The following is a 17,371-nucleotide window of genomic DNA, read 5'->3' as shown; positions in this document are numbered from 1 at the left end:
GCTGGGTGCTGTGCTAGTTCTTTACTTGTTACTGCATTTAATTCTTGAAACCGTCCGGGCTTGTTATAGTATTCCCATTTTACACATATGGAAATTGAGGCTTAGAGAGATTGAGTGATTAGGTCATAAGCTGAGCCACCCAGGCGTTCCTGGTTCTCTCTTTTCTTAAGGTAGCCTTTTAGGTTTCTAAAATTCCTTGGGATATTGTGCACACTGAAATTTGCAGATAAGGTCTGTGGTTAACATTCTATGTTTGTCTTTTTCCTAAGCCTATTGGAATGTTTTTCTTTCCTCAGGTGTTGGCCATGTCAAGCCGATCGTGGTTGAGCTATTCCTACCAGTCTCGTTTCCATCTCACTCCCTTGTCTTATGAGACCCTGGAGTTCGCATCTGGCTTCGCCTCTGAACAGTGTCCTGAGGGCATTGTGGCCATCTCCACCAATACCCTGAGGTGAGAGTCCCACAGGTCAAGCTCAGTGGGAATCCTTTCTGCCAACGACTGGGATTGTGGTTTTGCCAGAGTGTTGGAAGAAGTTAACGAAGTGATGGCAGAGAGCCAACTCTTCACCAGGGCACTAGAGTGTTGCAACTGAAACATTCATTTGGCTCAGGATTTTAAGTACCTGGTAGCCAAGTTTCGGTGTTTGGAGTTTTAGCTTCTGTTTAGATTTTCAGGGCCAAGTTTTAATATACTCAGCAGTACAGTTTAGTTTTCTTGAGATTAAAGCGTCTTGTTTTCCAAGGCAGTACTGTTAGATTAGTTTTAGAGCAGGCAGGCATTGGATCACTGATAACTTTTTCTCATTTGGTCCTGTCATTTACAGTGTTAGGTCTTCCAATTTTAACCTCAGTATAAATTATTTAGGCCTTTTGCAAATTGACACTGTTATTTATGCTGATTATGTTGGAGTGAGCACTATTATATTGCAAGATGGCTAGTCAGTTTGAAAAATAAGCTATTCAGTTTGACTTTCTCAAGTTTGGGGTTTTATTTTTTTCTTTTTTCATCTTTTAATGCCACCTGTGTACATGTCCTGGTCATAACTCTTGGCTATTCATAAGAGGAACCTTATCAAGAGGAACTATATAGGGGCACCTGGGTGGCTCAGTCGTTAAGCGTCTGCCTTCGGCTCAGGTCATGATCCCAGCGTCCTGGGGTCGAGCCCCACATCGGGCTCTCTGCTCCGCGGGAATCCTGCTTCTTCCCCTCCCACTCCCCCTGCTTGTGTTCCCTCTCTCGCTGTGTCTCTCTCTGTCAAATAAATAAATAAAATCTTTAAAAAAAAAAAAAAAAGGATCTATATAGCCTCTTGTTAAATGGATGACCAAGTGAACTTACCAGTGAGTTCATACCAGTCAGTTCACTTCACTTACCAAGTGGTAAGTGACCACTTACCAAGTGAACTCCCAGATTTCTGTGCAGCATCTTTCAGGATCTTTTCAGTCACTGTTCTCTCTCTCTCTAACCTTCACACCTTCATGTACCTTCTATTCCAGCAGAATTGCTCTCGCCTCATGTTTTTTTTTTTCTCTGTACCCTGGCATGCTTCCCACACACATCTCTGCCAGTCAAGACCTTGCCTCATTCATGGACATTCTCATTATTTATGGGTGCTCCCTCTCTTCCGAATTCATATAAATGTGGACACACCCACAGATTTTTTCACTTTTGTAGCAGTAGAGCATTTCCTCCCCAGAACACAATCTTTCAGGGAAAGCCACTGTGTGAAGTAGTTAACAGCAGAACTCTTGGAAACAACAGCATTTAGAGTACGTACTGTCAGAACTATGGACCATTTTGATATGAGTTTCTAGATCCTGAGTGAGTGATCTATTAATTCCCTGCCTTTCCCCCCCCCCATAGGATTTTAGCGTTGGAGAAGCTAGGTGCTGTCTTCAATCAAGTAGCATTTCCACTGCAGTACACACCCAGGAAATTTGTCATTCACCCTGAGAGTAACAACCTTATCATCATTGAGACTGACCACAATGCCTACACTGAGGCAACAAAAGCTCAGAGGAAGCAGCAAATGGCAGAGGTAATGAGACTGACCTTCAGGGTTTAGTTAAAAGGCATTCATGTGAAATTTTCTTGAAAAGTTTAAACTCGTGTAATTGCTGATTATATTCTTTGTTGCTTTAAAAAAGACCCAGGTTCTTGTCAGGTCCTTTAAGCAGAGCCCTTTGCCTCAATCCTTGGTTTTAGAGGTTTTTTTGTGACTCGGGACTAATACACTGACCTGGGTTTATTCAGTACTCAGCTTTCCTTCTGGAACAGAGTTCTTCAGTCCTTGAGCTTCCTAAATAGTCTGTGTATGTGTTTCCTGGGTTCAGGCCCAAAGGAGACAGCTTTCAATTCTTCCAGAAATCATTTCCCAGCAAAAAAACAAATAGCTCCCACCATGTAAAACTGTATCTGGCCTGGAAGAGATGAGACAAGGAGTCGTAGTAAGGGAAATCAGAGGGGGTAGGTAGGAAAGTGGTGTTTTCATTTTATGTATCTCAGGCTACGTGCCATGTCATTTGCCACAGTCCGATGTTAGATTTTTTGGCATTAAAGAACGGAGTACCTGGTTTCCCCTTTAGTGGTTTCCCTCTTCCGCTTGTCTGTACACTACTCCCTTTAATCTTCATTTTGGGAACTCTGGTTTTGGCCCACAGACTTTGCTACTTATATGATAATGAAGTCCCCCTGGAGGTGTTGCGCTACTTGTCGCTTCTCACCCACCACCCACCTCTGAATATATCATCTCTTCCGTTTTTGTGTGTGATTTTGTTTTTTTATTTAGGAAATGGTAGAAGCAGCAGGGGAGGATGAGCGGGAGCTCGCTGCAGAGATGGCAGCAGCATTCCTCAATGAAAACCTCCCTGAGTCCATTTTCGGAGCTCCTAAGGCTGGCAACGGGCAATGGGCCTCTGTGATCCGCGTGATGAATCCTATTCAAGGGAACACGCTGGATCTTGTCCAGCTAGAACAGAATGAGGCCGCATTTAGGTAAGGAGCTTGGGACATCCAGGGTTTTGTGGGCTGGAATGGGAATTCTCTGTGCTGTAACTACTGCCTGATTCCTCTTTCTCTGTTTGCAGTGTGGCCGTGTGCAGGTTCTCCAACACTGGTGATGATTGGTATGTGTTGGTGGGCGTGGCCAAAGACCTGATCCTCAACCCCAGGTCTGTAGCAGGGGGCTTTGTCTATACCTACAAGCTCGTGAACAATGGGGAAAAACTGGAGTTTTTGCACAAGGTAGGAACCAGCCATTGGTTCTCCTGGATCTTAGGTCCTACTGGACTCTCTCACTTCTGCTTAAGTTGTGGGTCAGGTCTTCTGGTGACCGTTTTGGGAGCCAGATTGATTATGTTCCATCTGTTGGTGGCACACAGAAAATGCTGGGGCTTTCATGCTCCAGTGAAGCTCTACTGCCTGGGAGTCCCACAGGAGGCCTGCGTGCTAACCAGCCACAGTGGTGACGTAGGTGTATGCAGAATTGGCCCCTGGTAGCCAATTTGTAACCAAAATCCAACAGTTCTTTTTTATTTTTTTATTTTTTAAAAATCCAACAGTTCTAAAGAATTAATATTCTCTGGAGAACTGGCATTTAATGGATACATTTTCCCTTTGGAAAAATGGAAAAGTTCTCGGGATGGGTGGTGGTGATGGTTGCACAACACTGAAAATGTTTGATGCCACTGAATTGTATACTTAAAAATGCTTAAAATGGTAAGCTTTATATGTATTTTATCACAATTTTTAAATTAAGGGGGAAAAAAGTCCTGTTCTTGTTCCACACGGACAGCACACGCATGTAGCTCCTTCAGCCTTCCACAGGGGAGTGTCCTCTAGGAAGGAATTACTCATTTCTTTGTGCTAAACTCCTTGTATCTCCCTTACAACTAAGATATCACTTGTCACTAGCACTCCTTTCCCATCCCTCCACAAGCAGCAGTCACTTCTCCAACATTGAGGCTTCACTGTTCATGGCAACAGTTGAATTATCACGGGCTCTGAAACCACATTCATTGGGCGTCAGGGCTTCCTTTCACATGTGGCACTGATCTGTTTGCTGAGTGACGTGCAGTGTGTGGGACCTGTTCATAGAGACTGTTGTATGTGTGGTTTATTTCTCTGATGAGCCAAAGGTGGTTACTCATTGTCTGTCTTGTAAAAACATTTTGGGTCAGGAGGGTGGGGCTAGCATTTGGCTGGTGTTCTCATAGCTGCATTGGCTGTTTTTCTTCTCACAGACTCCAGTGGAAGAGGTCCCTGCTGCCATTGCCCCATTCCAGGGGAGGGTGTTGATTGGTGTGGGGAAGCTTCTGCGAGTTTATGATCTGGGGAAGAAGAAGTTACTCCGAAAGTGTGAGAACAAGGTAAATATGCTGGTACAGGGCCTCAGAACTAGCTAGTGAGGAAGGAGGAAACATTGGTGGTATGGTAGACAGTAACTTAAAATTCTATGACTTTTTAGGACCTTGTAGTTCCTCAGTTTCAGGCTTAGAATTAATTAGGCCTTTGAGACTTGAGAAGGACAGAAGTTAGGTGGGTTTCTTGACTTCTTCAAACTAAGAACCAGATTTCTGTCCTGTTTGCTACTACAGAGTATTTAACTGTGAGAATTGAGCATACATATCCACTGTATTAAAACCAGTTAGCTCTTTTTCCATCTTTTAGGAATTTATTGACTGCCATTCTGTAGGCCCTATATATACATTACAGTCAGGGGAAGCTGGACTTTCTCTGGGTTCTGAATTTCAAGGCTATACCCATTGATGTCCTTGTTTTTCCCCAGCATATTGCCAATTACATCTCTGGGATCCAGACTATTGGACACAGGGTAATTGTGTCTGATGTCCAAGAAAGTTTCATCTGGGTTCGATACAAGCGTAATGAGAACCAGCTTATCATTTTCGCCGATGATACTTACCCACGATGGGTCACTACAGCTAGCCTCCTGGACTATGATACTGTGGCTGGGGCAGACAAGTTTGGCAACATTTGTGTGGTGAGTTGACGTTTACATGGGTTACACTGATGTGTAGGAAAGCTGGCTATTTTCGGTGGTAAAGTCAAGGACCCAGGACTATGATCTCTAATATGGAAATTGAAAATAGGTATAAAATTCAATCCTAGTAAGGCCAGTTCTAAAAAGGAAACTTTGTGTTCTTTAAGCCCTCTTTTTTTTTTTTTTTTTTTAAAGATTTTTCTTATTTTTGAGAGAGAGAGCATGAGCAGGCTGGGGGCGGGGGGAGGGGCAGAAGGAGAGGGAGAAGCATACTCCCCCATGAGCTGGGAGCCCGATGTGGGACTTGATCCAGGACCCTAAGATTATGACCTGAGCTGAAGTCAGACGTTTAACCAACTGAGCCACCCAGGTGCCCTCTTATCAGTCTTTATTTTTATTTTTTAAAGATTTTATTATTACTATTTTTTAATATTCTCTACACCCAACATGGGGCTCAAACTCACAACCCTGAGATCAAGAGTCGCGTACTCTACTGAGCCAGCCAGGCACCCCATTCTTATCAGTCTTTTAGTCTGGTCCATCTCTCTCCTTATGGAATATGATTTAATAGTGATGATAGGTTTCACTTGAGCTAATGAGTAATATTTATTTTTACTTTTGCAAGAATTTTGGCTTCTCTTTCTAAGCCCAGTTTGACTTCTTTTGTTTATGTTCTATAGCCTTTGTTTTGTCCTTGCTCATGGGTTGAATCTCTTGAGGTTGTCACTTAGACACCAGGTTGTAGGAGACAGGCTCAGGCCTCTGCCGAAGGTCGTGTCCAGGCTTGCTTTTGTCAAGGATCTGGGGCAAACATGTTGCTTGGTGATGCAGGTGAGTTGGTGCATGACCCAGCCCTGTGACTTATGTCACTTCCTTGTAGGTGAGGCTCCCACCTAATACCAATGACGAAGTGGATGAGGATCCCACAGGAAACAAAGCCCTGTGGGACCGGGGCTTGCTTAACGGGGCCTCTCAGAAGGTAAGATTGCAGAAGGGACCCCGAAGGAGAGGTGCCAGCCTTCAGGGTACATTCCCCATGACCCACAATGAGGGAACTTTTTTTTTTTTAAAGATTTTATTTATTTATTTGACAGAGAGAGACACTGTGAGAGAGGGAACACAAGCAGGGGGAGTGGGAGAGGGAGAAGCAGGCTTCCCGCTGAGCAGGGAGCCCGATGTGGGGCTCGATCCCAGGACCCCAGGATCATGACCTGAGCCGAAGGCAGGCGCTCAACGACTGAGCCACCCAGGCACCCCGAGGGAACATTTTTTTAGTCAGCTACCTGCAGTGCACATGATTATGCTGAGTACTCTCCTGCACATGGAAATCCTTTCATAGCCTCTGATGGGTAGATGCTGGGCTTGATGTACAATGACCAAGTCACCATTCCATTTTTATCACTACAAAATGGAATTTTTCCAAGACATTTTTGCAGTGACTAGAGCATAGTGTGTTCCTTGGAAAAAATTGTTGCACAGGGTCATTCCTGGTACTAACCAGCTCTTTTCTGAGGGGTTGTTCAGGGCTCTTTACTTTTCTCCTGTAGGCATATGCTTCTGTAGTAGAGCAACTCTGGACTTTTAAAATAGATATGTTTTAGAGAGCAAGTCTATGATTGCTGCCTTTTTTCTTTCTTTTTTTTTTTTAAGATTTTATTTATTCATTTGTCAGAGAGAGCTCACAAGCAGGGGGAGCGGCAGGCAGAGGGAGAAGCAGGCTCCCTGCGGAGCAAGGAGCCCAGTGTGGGACTTACCAGAAATGATCTAACTTCAGCATTGTGAGGACATTAATCTCAAGTAAATGTTAAGAACATTCTAAAGTATTTTTAAATGTTAGTATTGTTTGTATTTAAAAGAAGGTGAAATCTGCCCTTTGGAGGTACTGCTTCCTCTTGGGAATCTAGAACAGGTCCGGAGGGCACACATAGTTACTAGTCTGTTTTCAACTTACAGGCAGAGGTGATCATGAACTACCATGTGGGCGAGACAGTGCTGTCATTACAGAAGACCACACTGATCCCTGGAGGCTCAGAATCACTTGTCTATACCACCTTGTCAGGAGGAATTGGAATCCTTGTCCCATTCACATCCCATGAGGTGAAATCTCCCGTACTCTTCTGGCATTTGCCTTCACAGGGTTGTTTCTTGGTGCTAAATCAGCCTAAGAGGGCAAATCTTTTGTCCCCACATGTAGCTAGGGATGTTCTGGAAATTTTATAAGGTGACAGAAGTACCTGGGAAGATAGGAATCCTGATCCCCCCACCCAAGCCATTTGTTTTTATACTGTACCAGGGTTTGGTTTAGTTCTTTTTTAAAGATTTATTTATTTATTTTAGAGAGAGAGCAGGGGAAGGGGCAGAGGGAGAGGGAAAGAGAATCCTCAAGCAGACTCTCCACTGAGCACGGGGCCCAACATGGGGCTTGATCCCAGGACCCTGAGGTCATTACCTGAGCCGAAGTCAAGAGTCTGACACTTAAGCAACCTAGCCGCCCAGGCACCCCGGGTCTGGTTCAGTTCTGGTGTGGGTATAGGATTAGTTAGAGGCCAAAGCCCCAGAATCACACCCCACGGACTAGGAATGATGATCATTACAGTGATGTAGACTGTGTACTTCCTGCCTCCTCAAGTCAACTCTAGGATTGGCTGAATTGGGTTATGTCATTCCAGCTAAGGAAGCTGGGATCAGGAATCTGACTTCACAAATCAGTCTTTGCATGTGGTGTTCTTTTGTGTTTTGCAAATACAGGTGGGGTTTCTTTCAGGTTTTAGGTATTTTGTAGCAGGAAAACCTGTGGTTGTCAGAGGAGCAGTTGGATAGTTAACATCTTTTTGGATGGTAAAAAAAAATCAATGGTTTGTCTGTTCATTGTGCTTCTGGAAACCGTAGACTAGTAGTTGAAATCCCTTTTTTCTTTTAGTGACAGATTTTTTTGTTTCTTCTACCAGGACCATGACTTCTTCCAACATGTAGAAATGCACCTACGGTCTGAGCATCCCCCTCTCTGTGGGCGAGACCACCTCAGCTTTCGTTCCTATTACTTCCCTGTTAAGGTTTGTCTTTGTTGGAAATCTGGGTTGAAAGGGGGCATCCTCGCCCCATGTAACTTGTCTTTTCTGTGGCCCTCCCTCCCTTAAAAATCAGAACAGTCCTGAATGAAGGAGAATCAAAGGAGTGGATTGATGGAGCCAGTAATGGGGCGGGGGGGGGGGGGAGAGGAATGGCTGGTGATATTCAGGGACCTCTTCCCCCGGAGCAGACCACAGCCAGAGAAGAGGCTTCACCCAGTTTTGCTACTCTGAAAACGGAACACTAAGGATGAACTTAGAGTAGTGTTCCTGGCTCTAAATGGTTCAGATATCTGAGAGAATAAAAGCTTTTCTTGCAGCTGCTTTAGCATGTGGCACTTTCTTTAAGCATTTGACCTATTTCTTCCTCACTTTTCTGTGTCTTAGAATGTGATAGATGGAGATCTCTGTGAGCAGTTCAACTCCATGGAGCCCAACAAACAGAAGAACGTCTCTGAAGAACTGGACCGAACCCCACCTGAGGTGTCCAAGAAGCTTGAGGACATCCGGACCCGCTATGCCTTCTGAGCCCTTTCTTTTCCTGTGGGACTTGTGTCAGAGACTCTGTTATGTTTCCCCCACCACATGACTCTGAACCCATATGGCAGAAGGGTGGCTGGATAATTAAGACTTTGTAATATTAAAGCTAGTAGGTCTTTCCTATCCACTCTTTCCCTGGACTGACTGGTTCCCCCTAAAATTGGCACTGAAATTTGCTATGCTTCTTTCTGACTAGTACATAATACATTGATCCCAGGTTCTGGTGTGTAATAAGATGTTCCCTCTTCCTCAAAGCTTTCCCTGCATTGATATTTTGGCTCTCTTGTCTACTTTTGTATACACCCTTAGTTTTTAACTGGTTTTCCTGTAAATATAGTTTTGTACAATGTTACCTTTGTGGGAGGGAGGGAGGCAAGCTGAGGTGGGGACCAGGTTGAATATAGTATAACTCCTGAGTTCTGCCACTCTGGAATCTAACCAGAAATACAAATCTAGTTTTAACGGTGGCTTGTGTCCATGTGTCTTTTCTGGGGGTGGGAATTTAGGTGGGAAATTTGAGCCTGAGTTAGAGCAGGAAGAATGGAGTATCCTTCCTTCCTTCCAGCTACCTATTTGTATTTCTGGCACCTTGTGGCCTCACACTCCCAGCTCTGGGGTGGTTTTTTGGCTTCCTCTAGTTCTTTTTGCTATGCAGATGAAGCTTGGGCTCAATAATAACCATGTGGTCAGTCACGCTTTTTCCCATTGGATATCGAGGAATGGTGGCTGATTTCTTCTCCCCTGTTTTAGCTTCTTTCTACTTTGAGGTCTTAGAGTGAAGGATTTGGCATGCATTCCAGTTGGGTGGTCTCTTAACAGATGCTCCCTTTACTTCTACAGCTCCTGAAATGATCGTTTGCCATATGACTCCTAGGAAGGATCAGTAAGTACAGAAGAACCCAGATACTAACCTGCCCTTGGGAACAGAGTATATGTGGTCCCTATTTAAAGGCTCATGGGTAACCATTGGGGGGCGGGGGAGAGGGGGAGTCCTGTCTGCAGTGGACATCTTAGGCAAGCTCTGGAGGGCCTTTGGAGTATGAGGAGGCAGCACTGGTAGCCTCTCAGCTGCAAGTGTCCACACCTGAAAAGGCAGCCTTAATCTTCCAGGCAGTTCCCCAGTTTCACTGAACTTAGAGAGACCTGAGCTCACTGCTGTTCTCAGTCTTTCACAGAGTAAAACATTCTTTCATGTGCATAGGCTCAGCCACTTCCATGAGCAGATTCTCTTTGGCCAGCACTGGGTTAGAATCAGGAATGGAGGTGATTAGACACAACCTTTGCCCTGAGCAGCCCACAGTCCAATGTAGAGAGGGTTCCTCACGCTGCGTTATCTCTAATCATGACTAGGTTTTAGAGCAGCCAGCAGAGATCCAGGTTTTGCTAGGAATTGAATCTCTAGATAACACTTTCTCAGTTATCTCACTGATCACATAGCAGATGACACTTCTGAATTATATTTTCATGGCCTAATTGTAGGGCTCATTTTTTCTGTGGCCCCTACCTAAACCCATTCCATTTAGTCTGTCAGGTTGTCTGATGTTGACATGTAGTAGTCTGGGAAACTTTGCATAGATGCTTGAGTAGTGGCCCCTTGTGCCCAGTTTTCTCCTGAAGTACATCTTCCTGTAGTCATAGGGGGTTTGTGTAAGAAAGGAAAACTTGATCTCTCTGTAGAATTAGGATTTTTTTTTTGGGTGGCACAGACAGCAGTTTATTAGTTACAAAATCATAGCCAAGGGGAAAAGAACACTGCATGCCATGCAAGGCCACATGGGGGTTGCACTTAACCAAGTAAACTGGGGGCTTTGGGAGGGAGGCAGCCTTTAGAATATCAAGAAGGTGGGGTGCCTCCTGCTTCCTGTGGGAAGATGTGATTGTGATTGGCTTGTTCGAATAAATCCATTGACTGACATGAACTGAAACCTGCTGCCTAGAAATGAGCAGGAATGGTATAGTCCTTTGATAAGGAGGGTTTAGGTTTAGGGTTAGGGAACCTTATCCATAAGGGCAGAGTTGGGAGGGAAACTTGTAATTAGGCCATTTGAAGCCTTTTTGATTTTATAGCATATAATATTGAATCTTAATTTTAGATCTTTTACCACAGCTGGGAATGTGTGGTCATCTGAGTATTGCCCCACTGGAGAGCTACAGGTAGGCCAGGCAAAGGTTTCATATTATGATATTCCTTTCCCATTCCTCTAACCCAAAGCCCAGGAAAAATGATAACAAACTCCATGGTTTGTCACAGAAATGTGGGTGCATATTGCAAAAGGTTAACTGGTAGATGACAGCAAATTATGAGCTAATAATATTTTGAGCATTGTACTAATAACAAACACAGTAAGAAATTCACCGGGCCTGCTCAGTTGAACTTAATAGCCTAGTAGGGAGAAAAAGCTTTGACGTGTGAAACAATCAAAATGTGTTTATAGTAGAAAGAGCTATAGTCAGGCAATCTGGTTTGGCCAGGTAACAGCTGAGTGAATTTGGGAAAGCCATTTTTTTTTTCTTTTTTTAAAGATTTTATTTATTTATTTGACAGAGAGGCACAGCGAGAGAAGGAACACAAGCAGGGGGAGCGGGAGAGGGAGAAGCAGGCTTCCCGCTGAGCAGGGAGCCTGATGTGGGGCTCGATCCCAGGACCCTGAGATTATGACCTGAGCCGAAGGCAGACACTTAATGACTGAGCCACCCAGGCACCCCATGGAAAGCCATTTAAAATTAATGAGCCTTGGTTCCCCCATCTGTAGAAGGTAAAGGGAGAGCTGTCATATAAGCTACATGTAAGTCCCTTAATGTGTTGCTCAGCCTTACTTGAGACAGCATCTTGGTTCCTAAGGGTCCCTACATTTACCAAAAAAGTGACCCAATGTCTTCAGGGAGTACAAATTTTGTTTGTATGTTTTTTTTTTCTCTCAAATTTCCCTAATCATGAAAATCATCCCTTAAGCCACTCAATAGAGATTCCTGGGCACTTTCCCCCTAAAGATTCTGAAATGCTAAGTCTAGGATGGGAACTTGCATACAAGTCTAGACATGAACTCACAGGCCTGAATTCAGTCAAGTCTTTGCCTCTGTGACATTGGTAAGGGAGGTTGGCGTCACTCTAACATGGAAATAAACAGGGTTGGTGTGAGAATAAAATGAGGGCATATACCTAAAATACCCAGCATCCAGCTCAGCACATGGTGGGAGCTTATTGAGCCAAACCGAGTTCTTAATGTATTTGGGACTTAGGTCAGGAAGAGACAGTGAAGTCTTCCATTTTCCTTTCAGAGTCTCCTTCCCTCCCCACCCGGTACGCAGGTTATGATGTTTTCTTTTCCCCTTACACTGCCTTACCTTTGGTGTGTCTGTTGACTTTATCACATTCTCTGTTGATGTACCCAAAAGGTTGCTAGATAAGATAGAGTGGTGAGGGATATACAGATAACATTTCAGCTCTGTTAACTGAGGAGACTTCTCTGGACTTGATTTCTCTACCAGAATTTTAACAGCTGGAAAGATTTTTTTTTTCTATGCATTTTTTTATTATGTTAATTACCATATATTACATCATTAGTTTTAGATGTAGTGTTCCATGATTCATTGTTTGTGCATAACACCCAGCGCTCCATGCAGAATGTGCCCTCCTCAATACCCACCACCAGGCTAACCCATCCTCCCACCCCCCTCCCCTCTAGAACCCTCAGTTTGTTTCTCAGAGTCCATAGTCTCTCATGGTTCGTCTCCCCCTCCGATTTCCCCCCTTCATCCTTCCCCTCCTGCTATCTTCTTCTTTTTATCCCCCCAGCTTTGAGGTATAATTGACATAAATCACTGTATAAGTTTAAAGTGTACAGCACAATGGTTTGGCTTATGTATATATATTGTGAAATGATTAAATTCACCCTCTCAGAGATAGAATAAAAAGCAGCAAAAATACTTTTTTTCTCTTTGTGATGAGCACTTACGATCTACTCTCTGAACAACTTTCATATACATCACATAGCAGTGTTAACTATAGTCATGTTTTACATTACATCTCTAATACTTAATATGACTGGAAGTTGATACCTTTTGACCACCTTGCTCCAGCACCACTGCCACCCCTCCATTCCCGACTGCAGATCTCATCTCCTTTTTAGGAGTTTGATGTTTTTTTAGTTTCCACGGATAAGTGATATCATACAGTATTCTTCTGTCTGACTTCACTTAGCATAATGCCCTTAAATTAAGGTCTGCTGGTGTCGCTAATGGCAAGATTTCCTTGTGGTTTTTTTTTTTTAAATGAGTAATACTCCATTGCATATATATACCGCAACTTCTTTTATTAAGTTTTTTATTTTCCAGTATAGTTAACAGAGTATTCTATTGTGTTTCAGTATACAGTGTGTTTAGTGTTTCAGGTGTACAGTAATACAGTAATTCCATGATTCTGTGTTAGTGCTCATCATGATAAGTGTACTTTTAATCCCCATACCTATTTCCCCCATCCCCCCACCCACCTCCCCTCTGGTAACCATCTGTGTTTGTTCTCTATAGTTAAGAGTCTGTTTCTTGGTTTGTCTTTCTTTTCCTTTCCTCATTTGTTTCTTAAATTCCACAGATGAGTGAGATAATAACGGTATTTGTCTTTCTCTCAGACTTAATTTTGCTTAGCATTATACTTTCTAGCTGCATCAGTGTCATTGCAAATGGCAAGATTACATTCTTTTTTTAATGGCTGAGTGTGTATGTGTGTTTACACATACCACATCTTTATCTACTCATCTATTGATGGACACTTGGTTTGCTTCTGTAATTTGGCTGTTGTAAGTAATGCTGCTATAAACATAGGGCTGCATGTATCCCTTTGGTTAGTGTTTTTGTATTTTTTGGGTGAGAACCTGGTAGTGCGATTACTGAATAGTAGGGTAATTCTATTTTTAACTTTATGAGGGACCTTCATACTGTTTGCACAGTGGCTGCACCAGTTTGCATCCCCACCAACAGTGCATGAGGATTCTTTTTTCTCCACATCCTCACCAACACTTGTTAACACTTGTGTCTTGTTTTTTGATTTTAGCCATTCTGACAGGTGTGAGGTGATACCTCATTGTGATTCTAATTTGCATTTCCCTGATGATGAATGATGTTGAGCACCTTTTTGTGTGTCTGTTGGCTGTCTTTGGAGAAATGTCTGTTCATGTGTTCTGCCCACTCTTTAATTGGATTATTTGTTTTTTGGGGGTATTGAGTTGTATCAGTTCTTTATATTTTGGATACTGATCTTTTATCAAATATGTCATTTGCCAGGTGTCTTCTCCCATTCAGTAGGTTCCCTTTTAGTTATGTTGATTGTTTCCTTTGTTGTTCAAAAGCTTTTTATTTTGATGTAATCCCAGTAGTTTATTTTTGCTTTTATCTCCCTTTGTTTCAGGAGACCTATCTAGAAAAATGTTGGCTTGGCCGATGTCAGAGACATTACTGCCTGTGCTCTCTCAGGATTTTTATGGTTTCAGGTCTCACATTTAGGTCTTTCATCCATTTTGAGTTTATTTTTGTTTATGATGCAAAAAAGTGGTCTAGTTTTATTCTTTTGCATGTAGCTGTCCAGTTTTCCCAGCACCATTTGTTGAGATACCACAGTTTCTTTATTCATTAATCTGTGATTGTTGTTTCTTTGTCTTGGCTATTGTAAATAACGCTGCTGTGAACTTGTGGGTACAGATACCTTTTTGACTTAAGTGTTTTCATTTCCTTTAGATATATTCCCAGAAGTGGAATAGCTAGATCATAGGGCAGATCTATTTTTAATTTTTTGAGGATTCTGCATACTATATTCCATAGTGGCTGCACCAGCTTATATTCCCACCAACAGTGCACAAGGGTTCTCTTTCCCCCACATCCTCTCCAGCATTTCTTTCTTTCTTCTTTTTTTTTTTTTAAAGATTTTATTTATTTATTTATTTATTTGAGAGAGAGAAACAGTATGAGAGGGGAGAGGGTCAGAGGGAGAAGCAGGCTCCCCGTTGAGCCGGGAGCCCAATGTGGGACACGATTTCAGGCTCCAGGATCATGACCTGAGTTGAAGGCAGTCGCTTAACCAACTGAGCCACCCAGGCGCCCTCCAGCATTTCTTATCTTGTCTTTTTGATGATAGCCATTCTGACAGGCTTGAGGTGGTATCTCATTGTGGTTTTTTTTTTATTCTTATGTTAATCCCCATACATTACATCATTAGTTTTAGATGAAGTGTTCCATGATTCATTGTTTGTGCATAAAACCCAGTGCTCCATGCAGAATGTGCCCTCCTCAGTACCCACCACCAGGCTAACCCATCCTCCCACCCCCCTCCCCTCTCATTGTGGTTTTGATGTGCATTTCCTAATGACTGGTGACGTTGAGCTTCATGTGTCTTTTGGCCATCTATCTATAATGTATCTGCATTGGAAAAATGTCTATTAAGTTCCTTTGCCCATTTTTTTAATTGAAGTATAATTAACAGTGTTAATAGTGTCAGGTGTGGGGCGCCTGGGTGGCTCAGTCGTTAAGTGTCTGCCTTTGGCTCAGGTCATGATCCCAGGTTCCTGGGATTGAGCCCCGCATCGGGCTCCCTGCTCAGCGGGAAACCTGCTTCTCCCTCTCCCACTCCCCCTGCTTGTGTTCCCTCTCTCGCTGTGTCTCTCTCTCTCTTTGTCAAATAAATAAATAAAATCTTAAAAGAAAAAAGTGTCAGGTGTGCAAAATAATGATTCAGAAATTCTACACATTACTCAGTGCTCATTAAGATAAGTGTACTCTAGGGGTGCCTGGGTGGCTCAGTCCAACTCTTGCTTTTGGCTCAGGTCATGATCTCGGTCGTGAGATCAAGCCCCACATGCTTAAGATTATCTCCCTCTCCCTCCCCCTCTGCCCAAGTGCACGCACTCTCTCTCTTTCTCTCAAATAAATAAATAAAATCTTAAAAGAAAAAAAAGATAAGTGTACTCTTGATTCTCTGTTTCACCCCTCCTTACAATCCCTCCCCTCTGGCAACCATCAGTTTGTTGTTTGTATTTAAGAGTCTGGGTTTTTTTTTTCTTTGTTCATTTGTTTCTTAAATTCTACATATGAATGAAATCATATGGTATTTGTCTTTCTCTAACTGACTTATTTCACTTAGCATTATACTCTCTAGCTCTATCCATGTCATTGCATATGGCAAGATTTCATTCTTGTTTATGGCTGAGTAATACTCCATAGTATATATACACCACATCTTCATCCATCTATTGATGGACATTTGGGCGGCTTCTGTATCTTGGTTACTGTAAATAATGCTGCAGGAAACATAGGAGTGCATGTATCCTTTTGAATTAATGTTCCCCTTTGCCCGTTTTTTTATGGGATTAATTGTTTGCTATTGTGTTGTCTGAGTTCTTTGTATATTTTGGATGTTAACCCCTCTATCTAGATACTTGGTTTGCAAATAATTTTTCCCATTCTGTTGGTTGTCTTCTCACTTTGTTGATTTTTCTTTTTGTGCAGAAGCTTTTTAGTTTGATGTAGTCCCACTTTTTTTTTGTTTTTCATTTTGTTGCCTCTGCTTTAGGTGTCATATCCAGGAATTATCGCTGTTGAGCTTCCTTCACCTGTCTGTCCATAAATTTGCGTGTGGTCTGCAAGTACAATTTCTGGAGCATAGGCACAGGGAATTAGGCTTGAATCTGTTGAGCTCAGGAATTTTGTCGAGTTCATAGCTGTTGCTCCAGAAGCTACAAAATGTGTTTAATAAAATTTGATGATAGGATGAAGCTGAGTTACAAATCCCATCTCTGTAGGTTTTAACGGGGACTAATCAACTCCTTTGGTTTAACTGAGCAGCCAGGTAAATGGGAAACTTTGTAGCCTGACGACGCATCGGAGTCTGCCATGGAACTCAGAAGGGATAATGTTAAGACCCTGAGACATTTGCCCTTAGTTGCTAGGATTGCTCCCATCCTGCTGCTCTGTTAGGTCCCTGTAACTTGGATCTAAGAAAGGACTGAAAAGTTTTCAGCTGCCTCATCTTTCCCTGACCTCACAGTTAGAGGTTCTGCAGATGTCGTTTCCTTTGGAAGATCTCTTGCCAAGAATAGCATTCCTGGGGTGGGGGGCGCTCAAGTTGGGCTGTGGATGGAATGTTGATTTTCTTGGCTTTTTTGAATGTATTGCTAGCAAGACTGCTGTGGCTGGGAAAGGGTCTTGGAGTTCACGCCTCTCATGGGAGGAGCACTGGTCTTCAGAATGTATGCTGCTCCTGTGATGCAGCCTCTCTTGAGTTTCTCATTAGTGGGAAGCCAGAAATGTTGGGAACATTCTTCAGATGAGATCAAGCTGCCTTCCGATTTTTTTAAAAAAATTCCTAAATTTTGTTTCTGTTCAAAAAAGAAATGACACGTGTTTGCCTGAGTCATCTACTTGCTCACTTGCATATGGAGTATTATATGTGAATATTTTATTTATTGTACCTTTAAAACACATTCAAGGGCTATATCAAGACCTCAGAAGAACCATCTCTGCTGCTGAAATCAAACCTTGTCCAAAAAAATAACAGTGTGGGGGCCAGATGGCTTACTCATGGGTACATGGTAGGGAGTCAGTGACCACCTGTGGTCAGTGGCTGATGTACTACATTTGAGGATCTGTTAGCCCAATGTATGGGGCTTGTGTGAAGTCGAGCAAACTGAAATCAGCAGATACACACTACACAGCATTCAGAAGAGTCCCCTTCACCAGTCTGCACCGGCATAGCCAACTTTCTGTAGAAGCTTGAAG

At 42.9% G+C, this 17,371-nt stretch overlaps 1 protein-coding gene across 2 annotated transcripts in view; it reads left to right on the top strand.

Moving 5' to 3' along the window:
- The window catches only part of SF3B3 (splicing factor 3b subunit 3), a 50,304-nt gene extending 33,198 nt beyond the window's left edge, over positions 1-17,106 (top strand). The window contains exons 17-28 of one of the 2 annotated variants that reach the window (XM_021705713.1): positions 297-451; positions 1,865-2,039; positions 2,790-2,995; positions 3,088-3,244; positions 4,243-4,368; positions 4,788-5,000; positions 5,881-5,979; positions 6,954-7,097; positions 7,949-8,053; positions 8,456-8,551; positions 9,449-9,491; positions 17,083-17,106. In XM_021705713.1, the coding sequence (XP_021561388.1) occupies positions 297-451; positions 1,865-2,039; positions 2,790-2,995; positions 3,088-3,244; positions 4,243-4,368; positions 4,788-5,000; positions 5,881-5,979; positions 6,954-7,097; positions 7,949-8,053; positions 8,456-8,551; positions 9,449-9,460 (1,488 nt within the window). In that variant the 3' untranslated portion in view covers positions 9,461-9,491; positions 17,083-17,106. Of the gene's footprint in view, positions 1-296; positions 452-1,864; positions 2,040-2,789; positions 2,996-3,087; positions 3,245-4,242; positions 4,369-4,787; positions 5,001-5,880; positions 5,980-6,953; positions 7,098-7,948; positions 8,054-8,455; positions 9,076-9,448; positions 9,492-17,082 lie in introns of those variants that run through there. The other variant, XM_021705712.1, reaches the window with a different exon arrangement.
- Positions 17,107-17,371: the final 265 nt, after the last annotated feature.

Source organism: Neomonachus schauinslandi, chromosome 16, assembly GCF_002201575.2.
Source record: "Neomonachus schauinslandi chromosome 16, ASM220157v2, whole genome shotgun sequence".
Taxonomy (NCBI): Eukaryota; Metazoa; Chordata; class Mammalia; order Carnivora; family Phocidae; genus Neomonachus; species Neomonachus schauinslandi.
The sequence above is the reverse complement of the archived record's forward strand: the minus strand, read 5'-3'. Positions and strand labels throughout refer to the sequence as shown.